At 34.3% G+C, this 14,905-nt stretch overlaps 3 protein-coding genes across 3 annotated transcripts; 2 read left to right on the top strand and 1 right to left on the bottom strand.

Annotated features, from left to right (window-relative positions):
* The first annotated feature begins 903 nt into the window (after positions 1–903).
* Positions 904–2,842, top strand: LOC107012269 (7-deoxyloganetic acid glucosyltransferase-like). Its single transcript, XM_015212063.2, has 2 exons — positions 904–1,549; positions 1,754–2,842. The coding sequence occupies exons 1-2, from the start codon at positions 1,072–1,074 to the stop codon at positions 2,683–2,685; spliced, it is 1,410 nt and encodes a 469-aa protein (XP_015067549.1). The 5' UTR covers positions 904–1,071; the 3' UTR covers positions 2,686–2,842.
* Positions 2,843–8,819: 5,977 nt separating this feature from the next.
* LOC114073834 (7-deoxyloganetic acid glucosyltransferase-like) lies at positions 8,820–10,610 on the top strand. The gene is made up of 2 exons (XM_015212064.2): positions 8,820–9,433; positions 9,538–10,610. The coding sequence occupies exons 1-2, from the start codon at positions 8,959–8,961 to the stop codon at positions 10,467–10,469; spliced, it is 1,407 nt and encodes a 468-aa protein (XP_015067550.1). The 5' UTR covers positions 8,820–8,958; the 3' UTR covers positions 10,470–10,610.
* A 7-nt stretch (positions 10,611–10,617) lies between these two features.
* On the bottom strand, positions 10,618–13,620 carry LOC107012270 (UDP-glycosyltransferase 76B1-like). Its single transcript, XM_015212066.2, has 2 exons — positions 12,994–13,620; positions 10,618–11,594 (listed from the first exon to the last, which is right to left on the bottom strand). The coding sequence occupies exons 1-2, from the start codon at positions 13,481–13,483 to the stop codon at positions 10,717–10,719; spliced, it is 1,368 nt and encodes a 455-aa protein (XP_015067552.1). The 5' UTR covers positions 13,484–13,620; the 3' UTR covers positions 10,618–10,716.
* Between the last annotated feature and the right edge of the window lie 1,285 nt (positions 13,621–14,905).

Genomic DNA, 14,905 nt, shown 5'->3' with positions numbered 1-14,905 from the left:
TCCATTACTAATTAAACCCTCCAGATTAATAAATCACTCACATTATTAATGCAACAATAGAAAAGCTACTGCCAATTGAGTGTTTTAAAAAATTTCAGACGAAAATATCTATAGAAGTAAATTATCATACATTCAAGTGTCTAAATAAAAATTATCGATAAACTTAAAAGTCTAACTATGTTCATCTTAAGTATTCTTACGTCTCAATTTTGTGATGTTACTTCATAGGTAACTTTTTTTCAAAATAATATATTAAAAGTTTTAAAATAAAATCATAAATATTTATAAAATTATATTTTAAAAAAGTGCATGAATTTTAATTCGGGATGTATTACTTCTTTACGTTTAATCATAAATTTCTAATTCAATATTGAAAGAGAATCAAATTGAAAGTGTCCTCCTAAATAAGCGGCTCAACATAAATTCGATTGGGGCTTCATTCGGACTCGAATAATTTTGGATGTCATTTTCATTAATCTATAATTTCATCGTGTTTTAGTAGTGTTTATGACGATTTTGATATTATAGTTGAATTATTAATTGGGTGGGGTTTAGTTAGTAATGGGTGGGTAGTGGGTTGGTTTATAAATAATACAAATAAATTAAATTATAACCAATAGTTGAACATCAAGTATTTTAAAAATATTTAAATAGTTTAAATTTAAAATCATTAAATAAGTGGTCAATTTTGAACTCAAAGGTGGATGACAAGGGTATTTTGGAGTCAATAGGTGGATGAAAAGGGCATTTTGGAGCCAATAGGTGAATGAAGGGTAATTTTGTACCATTTTCAATACTTCAAGGGTATTTTAGACCCTTTTCCGAATAGACAATATTGACTATTTGCTTTGATGTTGATTTTATATTCACTCATTTAGACAGAAAATATCATTGAAGAGATATCTAACTCAACCGAAGTGACTAAGAAAAAGAAGTAAAAAATAAAATAATTAAACGAAATCTAAGAATCGAACACCTAGGCCGGCCGGCAGTAGCACGTATTTTGTTGATTCCTTCTAGTCTCCAGGTATTATAAGAATCGAACACCAAATAATACTATCTGTTTTTGTGATGGATCCATTACCTCATGTTATCATCTTCCCTTTCCCTGCACAAGGTCATGTCAACTCTATGCTTAAATTGGCACAACTTCTTTCTCTTTCTAACTTCCACATTACCTTTCTTGTCACTGTCGACACACATGACCGCCTCCTCAACCACACTGATGTGCTCTCCAGATTTGGTAGTGGATTCCATTTGCAACCACTTCCCCATGGGATTTCTATGGATGTGATGAATACTCGTGATGGACTATCAATACTCTATGATTCTCTAAACAAAATTGCCAAACTATTTCTTAGAGAATTTATGGTGAATATGAATTCTCCGGTGACATGTCTCATCGCAGATGGAATCTTAAGCATGGCAGGTGATGTAGCCCAAGAAATCAACTTGCCTCTCATCTATTTCCGCACAATCAGTGCCTGTGCCTTTTGGTCCTACTTTTGCATTCCTCACCTAATTCAAGCTGGACAACTTCCCCTCAAAGGTAAAACAACAATATCCATATCTCTTCTTTGTTTCAAATTTGTTTTTCTTGGAAGGAAAAATATTGAAATACATGTTCACTTATTTCCAATATTCCCTTTTATTTTTTAAAATCTCTAAAAAAAATTATTTTTTTAATGTTCTCGAGCTACCTATTAATGTATCCGATTCAGTATGTAATGTATTTGAGTTGCATGACTGGCAGAAAATGCAATGGATTTGATATTGACGAAGGTAAAAGGCATGGAAAATTTTCTGAGAGGTCGAGACCTTCCAAGCGTTTGTCGGGCGAGTGACGTAACTAGACCGGATTTTAGGATACTAATGACAGAGACGCTACAAACCCCTCGAGCGCGAGGACTCATACTTAACACAATTGAAGATCTTGAAGGCCCCATACTTTCTCAAATTCAAACGGTATGTCCAAATGTTTATACAATTGGACCAGTTCATGCCCATCTAAAGGCTAAACTTGCAACAACATCTACCTCTTCAAACAGTTTGTGGCAAGAAGATGAAAGTTGCATGTCTTGGCTTGACACACAGCCACCAAAATCTGTGATATATGTTAGTTTTGGAAGCATTGCAGGGTTGACAAAACAAGAGCTACTAGAATTTTGGTATGGTCTAGTGAATAGTGAGCAAAAGTTCTTGTGGGTGATGAGGTCAGACTTGATAATCGGACAAGAGAGAAAAGATGAGATTCCTTTGGAGCTGGAGCAGGGTACAAAGGCAAGGGGCTACATGGCTGATTGGGTTCCACAAGAAAAGGTATTGGCACATAAAGCAATTGGGGGTTTCTTGACTCACTCTGGGTGGAATTCCACATTGGAGAGTATAGTTGAAGGAGTGCCCATGATTTGCTGGCCGAGGTTCGCTGATCAGCAAGTGAATAGTAGATTCGTTGGAGAGGTTTGGAAGATGGGACTTGACATAAAAGATACATGTGATAGAGATATCATTGCAAAATCAGTTAGAGAATTGATGGAGAAGAGAAATGATGAATTCTCGCAAAGAACAGAGAACATGGCAAGTTTGGCAAAAAAAGCTGTCAATGAAGGTGGATCATCATGCATTAATCTGCACCGTCTTATACAGGACATAAGATCTATGATTCCGCCACATAAACAGACATGATTCAGCTGACACTTGATTTTGTTAGCTGTGATTATATTGTTGCCTAGAGATCCCTGATTATTCTGCACAGTGCTCATTCTGAATAAGTCTCATATGTAGCTTCACTTTTACAACTTACAAGTAGCTTTACATCAATAAATAAACAAAGCTTCTACAATTGGGGAGTTTCATTGGTTAAAGAAAACACGAAAACAATGACAAGTATGCATTAACGTAGAGGAAGAGCCACTAGCTTCAAACAAAAATTCTACCTTATCCTGTGTCCAGGGGAAGATGTATCCTATCGACTACGGATTCATCTGAATTCCTGATTTTCGACAGTATGGATATATGTAACAATTTATTAAAATCTCAAGAATTATAAGATTTGAACCCAATAGTTTTAACGTTACAATGAATTCAACGCAACTCAAAAATCTTAAAAGTTGAAGCCATTAAATTTATATTCCGGATCTGTTTCTTAATTTGATCTCCCTAATCTCGTTTCTGATATCCAAACCTTCCTACACTACTATTAGCAGATTACCTCTTTATATTTCCCTTTCCAGTTTCATACAAAGCTGATCACTTAAGTAGAAAATGACTACATTATTCTTTGCTTTTAGCCTATTCAACTGCACTTTGGAATAGTAATATAATATAAATTGATTTTAAGTTTCATTTGAATTCTGAAAACTTAAAAAAGTAGGAACTTCCAAGCAATTCAATTTACTTCATTTCTTGTTTTAGATTCCAAGCACAACATCTCGAAATGGAACCCAACAAAGGCCATTGCAAGTAAGGTCTAAATCTCGTGTGTATGAGCTTTTAGCGCATGTGTAATCAACAAATCCCAGCTTGTTTTTGACTACAAGTGCCAAACGCATTGATCTAATCCACACACCATAGTTCTCTGGCCCGGTGAGCTTTATAGGAATCAAGGCAACACTAGGAGTATATGATGTTTGTAAATAAGAGGATGATTGTGGTTTCTTTGTGGATCAACTTAATTCTGGAGCAACTGCTGTTGCTGTCTTTGTGTTTTCACCATTTTTGAAGCATCAATCAGCTATAAATGATAGCTTCAACCTTTGTTTATATAAAAAATGAAAGAGCAGTGAAGGCAAAATGTGGGATTTTTTCAGTGATTTTTATTGAACTATTTATGCTATTACAAAATGGCAAAGCTGTAAAATAATCTAAAGAGCTAACAAACTTGTGACTAACATTGTACACCTATACAAATTCTAGAAGCATCTAAGAAAAGAATATTAAGCTATATACATGAAAATTATAAATTGAAATGAAAATGTAATTTTCTATGACGACGTGGGCTCTCTATTTGACGTTAGGAACAATTGATGCGACCTGGTCCTTATCGTTATTATGATCACCATCATGATTCTCAACACCCCCCTCAAGTTGGAGGGAGGAGAGACGAGACCCAACTTGCCTAGAAGCGTATGGTGTGAGGGGCCAGATAAGGGCTTGGTGAGGAGATCTGCAAGCTGGGATGGAGCAGAAACATAGGAAAGAGAGATCAAACCAGCAAGAAATTGTTGTCTAACAAAATGACAATCAAGTTCTACATGTTTCGTTCGTTCATGGAAGACGGGGTTCTTGGCTATGTGTATAGCTGCCTGACTAGCAGAATGAACAGGAATGGGGAGTGTTGGAGGAACTCCCAAATCATGAAGAAGACGATTGAACCATGTTAGTTCAGCTACCATGCATCTCATGGAACGATTTTCAGCTTCTGCAGATGACAAGGAAACATAGTTCTTTTTCTTGGATTTCCAAGAGATGGGTGAACCACCAAAAATAATACAAAAACCACTGACAGACCTTCGTGTAAGAACACATGATCCCCAATCCGTGTCACAAAAAGCAAGGAGAGAAACAGAGGGTTCTGCAGTAAAGAATATACCTTGACTATGATTGATACGAAGGTAACGAACTACAGGTAGAGAGCATCAGCAAAGTGGGGAAGACGAGGCTCTTGCATGAACTAAGATAAGTGCTGGACAACATATGAGAGATCAGACCTAGTATGAGCAAGGTAATTGAGCTTACCAATTAGACGACGATATGCAGTAGGATCTGTAATGAGTTCACCGGAATAAGCGGAAAAATTAATAGAAGGATCCGATGGTGAAGAGACAAGAGGTAAGTGTTCACAATCGAACTTAGATAATAGTTCGAGAGCGATTTTTCGTTGAGTGATAATTAGGCCTTGAGTTTCCCTGAATATTGCAAGACCTAAGAAGTAGTGCAAAAAGCCCAAATTTATGACCTTAAATTCAGCATCAAGGAACAACTTCAATTGAGTGATAGTGGCAACATCGTCACCTGTGATAATGATATCATCCACATAAATGGCGATGACAGTGAGAAGACCATCTGAAAGCTTGAAAATAGAGAGTAATCATTGAGTGAAGGAATAAATCCTTCCGCATCTAACTGAGTAGATTCTCATCCGAGCACGTTATCAAATATATTGACTTAAGTTAACTTTTGGCCAAAATTTATAAGTTAAAACACCTAACGACACACTAAAGATGAAAGCCTCAAAATTCGAGCCAACCATCCTATAAGATAAAAAATGACCTTTGGATTAATTAAGCTGACATAATTCTCATCTGAGCACTTTCACAAAAATATTGACCAAAATCAAAGTTTGGTCAAAGCATAAGATTTAAAACACCTAACGACACAAACAAAAAATGGAAGCCTAAAAAATTGAACCAACCTTTCTGTTAGATCAAAAATAACCATTCTAAGCTAATGACACTGACAGAGTTCTAATATGAGCACGTTTACCAAAAAAATTGATCAAAGTCAAGTTTTGGCTAAAAGTTAAAACGCCTAACGACGCAAACTGAATATGAAAACCTCAATACTAGACACTGCTTTACCAAAAGAGTTTACTTTAGTTGGTAAATTACCAACTATTCAAATATAAGTTAGTAATTAATAATTTACCAATAAATTTTATCACAATTAGTAATAGTTACTATTCAACTAAACATTCATATTTAATATTACCAACTAATAATTAATATGTTGGGAAATTTTACCAATGAACTAATGATCGTTGGTATATTACCAACTATTTTAATGATTCTAGTAATTTATTAACTACAATATTTATTTGTCGGCAAAATTTTCAACTAATTGGATATTGGTTGGTAAGTTTACCAACAAATTACATTTCGTTACTAATTTACCAACAAATTACATTTCGTTAGTAATTCATTGGTAATATGTTAATAATTTATATATACAATTTTTTGTCATATTTACCAACCTAAATATACTTCGTCGGTAATATTACCAACAAAAGTGTGCGTTAGTAATATTTTAGTTGATAATCCATTGATATAATGTTGCTAAATTTGACGCCATTTTCTCTCACCATATTTACCAAGTAAAATACTTGGTTAGTAAGATTTTAAATTGTAATCTGTTAGAATTTCGTTGTTAAGTTTTAAAATATAAGTCAGTTAAAAATATGTTGATAATTTGTTAGTGGAGTACTAACCAACTTAAGATGTTAATAAAATCTGTTAGCTATTTTTTTTTTAGTGTTTGTTTTCCATTAATCTTTTTGTAATGGTTGCAGGATCTCAATCTTCATTCCCCAACATTGAAGCTGAAATCAGATCTATGTTTAGGAACGACCCAATCATAATGGGTGAATTACGCCAGACTTTAATTAACAAATCAAATACACATATGTGTTCCAGATACGCGGTAGTTCAATAAGACGCAGTGGTACTTTTATTTTGTTCAAGTTGCTTCAATGAATGAAGATGCTCAATAAAGCAAATAGTCAAGATACGTAGTTATTAGTTTGAATTAAAGGTGAGATACGTATATTCAACAATTTTATCTGCTTCATCAATTCCTTCTTTGGTAGTAAAGACGAGTTACATATGTATCATTAAAGGCAAAATATGTGTATCCAACAATTTTATAAGTCGAGATACATGAGTTATTATTTTGAATTAAAGGCGAGATACATGTATCCAACAATTTTAAAGGGTTTAATAACCATGATTGTGCATTTATTTAAATTTGTTTTGTCTTCTTTTCAAGATAATCTTCTTTCTGTTGCATTTGAGCAGAGACTTGTTGAGGTGTGATTCCCATTGTCTTCTGCCTTTCATTGTGTATATGATGTCCATATCTTTTCTTGTACAATTGATTCTTAATTGTCTCGAAATCCCATTTACTTGATTGTTGTATATGGAATTATCTCTCAAAAGTTTTTCATCAATTCTATAATTTTAGTATTCAATTTCAGAGACCCATGAACCCGATTTCTTAACAATACTGTGATATTGGCTATTTCAATAAAAGCCTTGAAAATTGAAGCTTGAAAGGAAGGAATTGATGAACAAGATGAAGGTTTATATATCATATTTAGTAACGTTTATGATTTTAATTTTTTAGCAAAACTGATCATAGTTGATACAGAAGGATCCTCTAAATCTAATATGTTTGTTAATTTCCCATAATTTACTTTGATAATTAAGACATTGAGTTACAACAGTTAATTCAAAAGTATTTAAATTGCGTATATCGGCCTTATATATCCGATTGATACACGTATCTGACATATCTCGACACATGTATCCAATAATAAAAAATGATATAGAACGTAATATCAAAAATTATATATCGGAATTCCTAGTAATTAGAATCTAAACTAATGAGATTTATATGGTTAATTTATTCAAAAAAAAATATTAGCAAAATTTTCAAAGGACAACAAAAATTGAGGATTAAACTAAAAGGGCAACATTTAAATGTACAGTTAGATATCGTTAATAAATCATATATTTTTGTTGAAAAGCTAACCTCAATTTTTGCTGCCAAAATTTTGTTCAATTTTTTTTTTCCTTTTAACTTCAGACTCCAATAATTTGGTTGGTCCCACCAAATGTTGAAAAATAAAACAAATTGGCCCGCCTATTAAGGAGTACTACACACTATTAGTTGGCATTGCATATCAAATAGTATCAAAAAACTAAAAAACTAATCGAATCAAATTAACTTAATTCATGAATATTTAATTTCTGATTCAGTACTAGAGTATCTTTTTGTACGAAAGATCAATTCTTTCATTAATATAATCATTATATGAACTGTTAAAATAATTCTATAACTAATAAATAATAAATCCAAAATTTAAAAAGTAGTTAGAACAATAAAATCTATTTCAAATAGCTGATAACTTGATTCCCACATTAATACGGTAGTTGTAAAATGAATAAAGTAATGTGAGCACAAAAAATGTAAGAAGATAGTAAGTAATATTTTCTTTATTTTTTCTATTTGAATGATGTTAATTTACATATAATTTATTTTTGGTAAAAAAATTGAGACCCCTCCCCCGAAATTAGGGCCTTAGACATATGCCTTATTTTTTACACTATAGAGTTATAAGTTATAAGTCAACTTATGTATTATTTTATACTAAATACAAAATGAAATAAGTTATATCTGAATAAAATACAAATGGATAACTTTACCCTTCACTCTCAATGAAATATACTCCATTTCTTTTAGAAAATATTCAAAACCTCTACATATGATTTCTAGAGGTAGAAGCAATAGATTGAGAAAACTTTCAATCTTGAAATTTTGAGAAGTTGATGTTGTACAACAGAACAATATGTTTCTAGTCATTTCGACCATAACATCTATTTGAACTTCTTTATTGCTAGAATTTGTAAGATTGTTTGTAACTGATATCATGAGATTGAACAGTGTGATTTTTCTTATAAATGAGAATATGTCTCACCATTCATTACTTTTTGTGTGTGTTTTTAAGTGATGAAAGCATAGAACTACAAGACTTGGATTGCAATGTGAAAAGGTCCGAGCGGTGGTATTCCATTTGCATGTCAAACTCAATAAGACAAATAATTTATTATTTTTTAATACAACAAACCAACCCACAAAGAAATTATTGAATATGCATAACTAAATTCTATATAAATAAACCTTGTATATACATGCATTATTAATATAGGCGTAACTTTAACGAAGCAGCACGTAAAGTATGATATGATCATATATTAAAAAGTTGAGTATTTGATTTGATGTTCATTTTATATCACTTATTTGGACAGAAAGAATCATTCTAGAGATATCAAACCCAACCCACAACTGAATTAGAAAAAATAAAAAAAATCAAACGGAATCATTTTATATCACGTTGTTTGTTGTTTACTGGTATTATAAGATGTAGAAGCAAACACAACACTACTCCACCAACTAATTAAGATGGACTCATCACCTCGTGTTATCATCTTCCCTTTCCCTGCACAAGGCCATGTCAACTCCATGCTTAAATTAGCCCAACTTCTTTCTCTTTCTAACGTCCAAGTTACCTTTCTAGTCACTGTCGACACACATGACCGCCTCCTCAACCACACTGATGTGATCTCCAGATTTGGTAGTGGATTCCATTTGCAACCACTTCCCCATGGGATTTCTATGGATGTGATGAATACTCGTGATGGACTATCAATACTCTATGATTCTCTAAACAAAATTGCAAAACCATTTCTTAGAGAATTCATAGCATATTCTCCCGTGACCACATGTCTCATCACTGATGGAATTTTAAGCATGGCGGCTGATGTAGCCCAAGAAATCAACTTGCCTATTATCTATTTCCGCACCGCCAGTGCCTCTTCTTTCTGGTCCTACTTTTGCATGCCTGACCTAATTCAAGTTGGAGAACTTCCCCTCAAAGGTAAAAATTCAATACAAACTTTTTAATTCTCAAGTTCCCACTAAGCGCATAACATTAATACAAATTTTGCCTATATGAAGTAACCTTGATTACATGAATTACAGAAAATGCAAAGGACTTGACATTAACCAAGGTAAAAGGCATGGAAGATTTTCTGAGAGGTCGAGACCTTCCAAGCTTCTGTCAGGCGAGTGACTTAACTAGCCCTGATTTCAGGATTGTAATGACAGAGACACGACAAACCCCTCGAGCGCGAGGTCTCATACTTAACACATTTGAAGATCTGGAAGGGCCCATACTTTCTCAAATTCGAACTGTGTGTCCAAATGTTTATACAATTGGACCAGTTCATGCTCATCTAAAGGCCAAACTTGGAACAAAATCTACATCTTCAAACAGTTTGTGGCAAGAAGATGAGAGTTGCATGTCTTGGCTAGACACGCAGCCACCAAAATCTGTGATATATGTTAGTTTTGGAAGCGTCGCGGGGTTGACAAAGGAGGAGCTGTTAGAATTTTGGTATGGTATAGTGAATAGTGAGCAAAAGTTCTTATGGGTGATGAGGCCAGACTTGATAATAGGACAAGAGAGAAAAGATGAGATTCCTGTGGAGTTGGAGCAGGGTACAAAGGCAAGGGGCTACATGGCTGATTGGGTTCCACAAGAAAAGGTATTGGCACATAGAGCAATTGGGGGTTTCTTGACTCACTCTGGATGGAATTCCACATTGGAGAGTATAGTTGAAGGAGTGCCAATGATTTGCTGGCCGAGGTTTGCTGATCAGCAAGTGAATAGTAGATTCGTTGGAGAGGTTTGGAAGATGGGACTTGACATAAAAGATACATGTGATAGAGACATCATTGCAAAATCAATTAGAGATTTGATGGAGAAGAGGAATGGTGAATTCTCACAAAGAACAGAGCACATGGCAAATTTGGCAAAAAAAGCTGTCAATGAAGGTGGATCTTCATACATTAATCTGGACCGTCTTATACAGGACATAAGATCTATTACTCCGCCACATAAACAGACATGATTCAGCTGATATATCCAATTAAATTGTTGCCTAGAGATTGCAGATTTATTCCGAAAAATCTAGCAAATAAATGTAGCTTCACATTTACAACTGCAGTCAGTTACAAGTACCTCAGCAAAATATAAACAAAGCTTTTACGAATGGGGAGTAATAGATAAAAAGTCTAAATTTTTATTGTCAAATTAATAGTTGATCCAAACAATAAGATGAAATGAGCGTCCATGAACCGAAGATAAACATTACTCTATTAAAATGATGAGATGTAACTTGTAAGGCTCCTCAGAGACTCATAAGAAGATCCTCCTGGCTTTAGACATAAATTTGCCTTCTCCTTCAGCTCTAACATTCTTTCTTTAATTTGTTTCCCTTCTTCCTCCTCCATTAGCATTCTAATTGCATTTTCAATGTTCGTCCTCTTCAAGCCATTCTCTAATTGCACCCCTACTTTCCAAACATGGCTAACGTACCTTGCGTTCACCATTTGATCACCGAAACATGGCATACAAATCATTGGTACTCCTTCACATATACTCTCCAACGTTGAATTCCATCCATTGTGCGTGCAAAATGCCCCAACAGCAGGATGTGCCAACACTTGTTGCTGAGGAGCCCATTTGACAATGTGTCCTCTTCCATCCACTCTCTCCAAGAACTCACTGGGTAACAATTCGATCCATTCTGAGCCACAAATCAATCCGGGCCTAACGACCCACAAGAAAGGGTAATTGCTGTTTGCCAAGCCCCAGGCAATCTCAAGAAAGTCATTGACTTCTATTGCTGCAACACTTCCAAAGCTGATGTAAATTACAGATTTAGGTGGTCTTGTGTCTAGCCAAGAGATTGATGTTTGGTCTTGTGACATCAAGCTGCTGGAAGAAGCCGGAAAATGAGAGTGAAAGGGGCCTATTGGAAAAATTGGGATAGGAAAATCATGGCGGAGTTTAGACATGGAGAATTGCTCAAGTTGTTCGAATGAATTGAGAATGAGGCCTGATGAAGCTTTAGTTTCTCGTATCATTCCTTCAATAACTTGATAAAGTGCATCCACGTTACATGTCTTGAATAAAGGAAGATCTTTAATTCTGAGAGGTGGAAGTTCCTCAACTGCTTCCTCTAGTCGAGATTCTATACATATAACAAAATTCATCATATGCACATTTACACTTCTTTAACTTGTTTCTTGTGCTTTAGTTGAATATTTTAACTTATTTAGTTTGCTAGGTGAGATAAGTTAAGATGTTTAGATATGTACTCTCAAAGTTGAAGTAAATTTAAAAATTAATTCATAAAAAGAATGATCTTTAATGTTTCGAAATAAATTCAAAAAAAGACAAATAAATAGTATATTATTATTTTTAACAATAATTTTTTTATTACCAAAAAAATATAAGCTCTTCGACTTTAAAGACCTAAGGCGTATGTCTCGTTTTTAAAGAGCATTGAGCTACCCCTAATCTAAGAACTATTTCTTAATTTTGAATCTCCAAACTCAAAAAATGTATGGATGAGAGGGAGTATTATTTGAAGTGCCATATTGAATTCATGTTGTTTTTGCTTGATCGTACAAAAAACAGATCAATAGAAAAGGTAAGTGAGAGAGAGAGAGAGTCGGATAGATGAGCTGTTTTTCAGGCAACTTTTAGTGCACGTGGATGAGGTTCACGAGTCTTAAAAAACAACAAAAAATGTGTGGGCGCCGATATTTTTACTGCAAAATGGAAGATGTGACACAAGAACGAACTGTTTCTGTAGTAATTTGGACACTTATAGATATGCTTTATCTAAGAAATTGGTTATCAACTTGACATACTAATATTAATCCATGAAAAATAGCTATGGACATACTCTGTTATCCATCGATATTTTACTTTGACATAATATTCATGAATAATAATCAAATATACAGATGCACTATATTAATCAAATATACAGATGCACTTTTTCGGTATATTCAAGAACGAACTAAAAGTTAATGGAATATCGTTTTATCACTTCAAATTTATCGATGCTGTCTGTTGATAGATATAAATATTTGAAAATTATACTTTTCAAAATACCAAGACTCTTACTTGTTTATATGTTAGATACTTTTTACATTGTTAAAGAAAAAGATCTACGAATAATGATCTTTTTTTTCTTTTACAATATTTTAATTTCAATTTTTCATATGACATATTTAATTTAAGGATCTTTTTTGATGAACTTATAAAAAATAATATATAAATCAAGTCATAGGTAAAGTAAAAAGTATCCTACTTTTAACTTATTCTAAAACTTTTTTGACTAAAAAATGAGTGCTTAGAAACACCTAAAAGAAAAATGTTTAAGAAATCAAAAACACCTAAAAATAATCTGATCCAAATGGGCATAGAAGGCCATAAGATTGAAGAATATTTTGCCATAACTTAAATTTAACACTACATAATTGAAAAGACTTCTTTAATATTTTCTTAAACTTCATTCCAATGTAATCTAAATCATTTTTTCGGAAACGAAATAATTGAGGAATGAAGATGAGAAATACCTTGAAGAGGTAAATAAGCTTTGTTTCTCAAAAGTGGGATGGCAGCAAAAATCAATAATGAACAAACTCCTCCAGTCCTTAAAACAAGCCTAGGAAGCTTAAATCTGTCTGCAACGGCTTTGGTGAAATGCAAGATACTATCTGATATTAAGCAAACAATATTTGAATCTTCCAACACTAACTCTCTCAAAACCTTTCTGAAGTGCGGAACACATTTTTCATTGAACAAAGAAAGCAGAGAAAGGACATCAATATCTATTTTTGCTTTTTCATCTTCAGATATACCATCAGAAATAGTGTGAAAGGTGAAGTGAGGATAATTTGCTCGAATATTATTGGAAGAGGTGTTGAAGTTGTCCGCAAGAATTATGGTTATAGAAAAACCTTTTGAGTGAAGGATGTTTGCTAGTTGAAGCATAGGGTTTATGTGGCCTTGCAACGGTAGCGGAAACAACAACAGCCGCCTCCCTTTTCTTCCTTGTTCCTCCATTGATAGATAGCTTCTCTATCGAACTTGAAGATACGTGATTAAGCTTCTCTATCAAACTTTGGATTTAGACATATATATCGATATCCCATGTGTTTAATTTACAACAAAAACTAGATATACTTTTTGACGTAGGCCAAACGTACCTCTTATGTTTTAATGATAGTGGGTGACTCCATGGATCATAAAATAAGGGTTTAATCCCTCCATTTCCTCTAGTGGGCCGTTGAAATGTCAAACACGTGTCCCAATGTTGGAATGTACGCATCCACAGATTTCGATGGGATCAGGTCCTCAACACAATTATAATAACAAACAGTCAAATAAGTGCTGAAAGTAAAGATTGAATAAGCAACTTTACGTGGAAACCTCCTTGCTCAAGGAAGTAAAACCACAGCCTGTTCTCAAGAGGACTTCTCAAACCGCTTTCACTAATATTCAACAAGCAAAAGTAAAAGACGATTACAACACGAGATTAGCCTGCTAATCTCCACACTAAGCAATACCACCTATTACTTAGACGAGCCAAAGCAGATACAACACTGCCCACTAAGCTACCACCCCTAGATAACTTAGATTTCAACTAAGCGGATACCCACCGCCCACTATACTAACCAACTGATTAATATCGACTTTTACAGTAAGACACAAAGTTACTCCTAACTAAGTTCTTACAAGACTCAAACCAGGTTTGAAACGTTTCTAACAAACAATGAAACGAATCCTACAAGTTAAGTTCATACAAACATTCAAGAACAACAGCAGGTACAGAAGCACTCCTTCTCTTGATCAGGTTCTTGCTGTATGTATTCTTGTGCTTGAATTCTTATTGAAGATGACCTTCTTTTTTAAGCTCTTTTGATTTTAGTTTGCCAAATCTTGAATTTATGTTTGTTGGAAAGAGATAATATAATTCCCCACAAATTCATTGCAGCCATCCCATTGGCTGAAGACCTGCTGTTGGAAAAGTTGTGCACCTACCGCATCAGAGGTGACAACTTTTCTGACAGCTGTCTTTTCACCTTTTCACGTCGCAGTCTTGAGGGGACCAGGTCTCTTGCAAACTTCTTTGTGAGTTCTTGAAAAGGTTTGCTGGCTGACTGCCTTCTTTGGATGAATGAATATAATATGGTGTTTGTCATGCTAAAAATATCAAACATAAAGAGTTACTATCCGCTGGACAACACCCTCCTCCATTCTGATTGGTGTAGCACATGACGCCTCACCAACCTCTGACGCGACAGCTTTACAGCTGTCACCAACTATGTATCTGATGGATGAAACTCTGCTTGGGACCAGGTTCCTGCATTTGTGAGATACCGAAACATACAATCTCGTTCGCTAATCCTATTGGTGTAGGACACTGCACTTTTCACCTACCACCTGACATGACAACTTTTACAGTTGTACCCCATTTGTATCTGG

The sequence above is a fragment of the Solanum pennellii genome, chromosome 3, assembly GCF_001406875.1.
Source record: "Solanum pennellii chromosome 3, SPENNV200".
In the NCBI taxonomy this organism is placed as follows: Eukaryota; Viridiplantae; Streptophyta; class Magnoliopsida; order Solanales; family Solanaceae; genus Solanum; species Solanum pennellii.
This window is presented reverse-complemented; position numbering and strand designations above follow the sequence as displayed.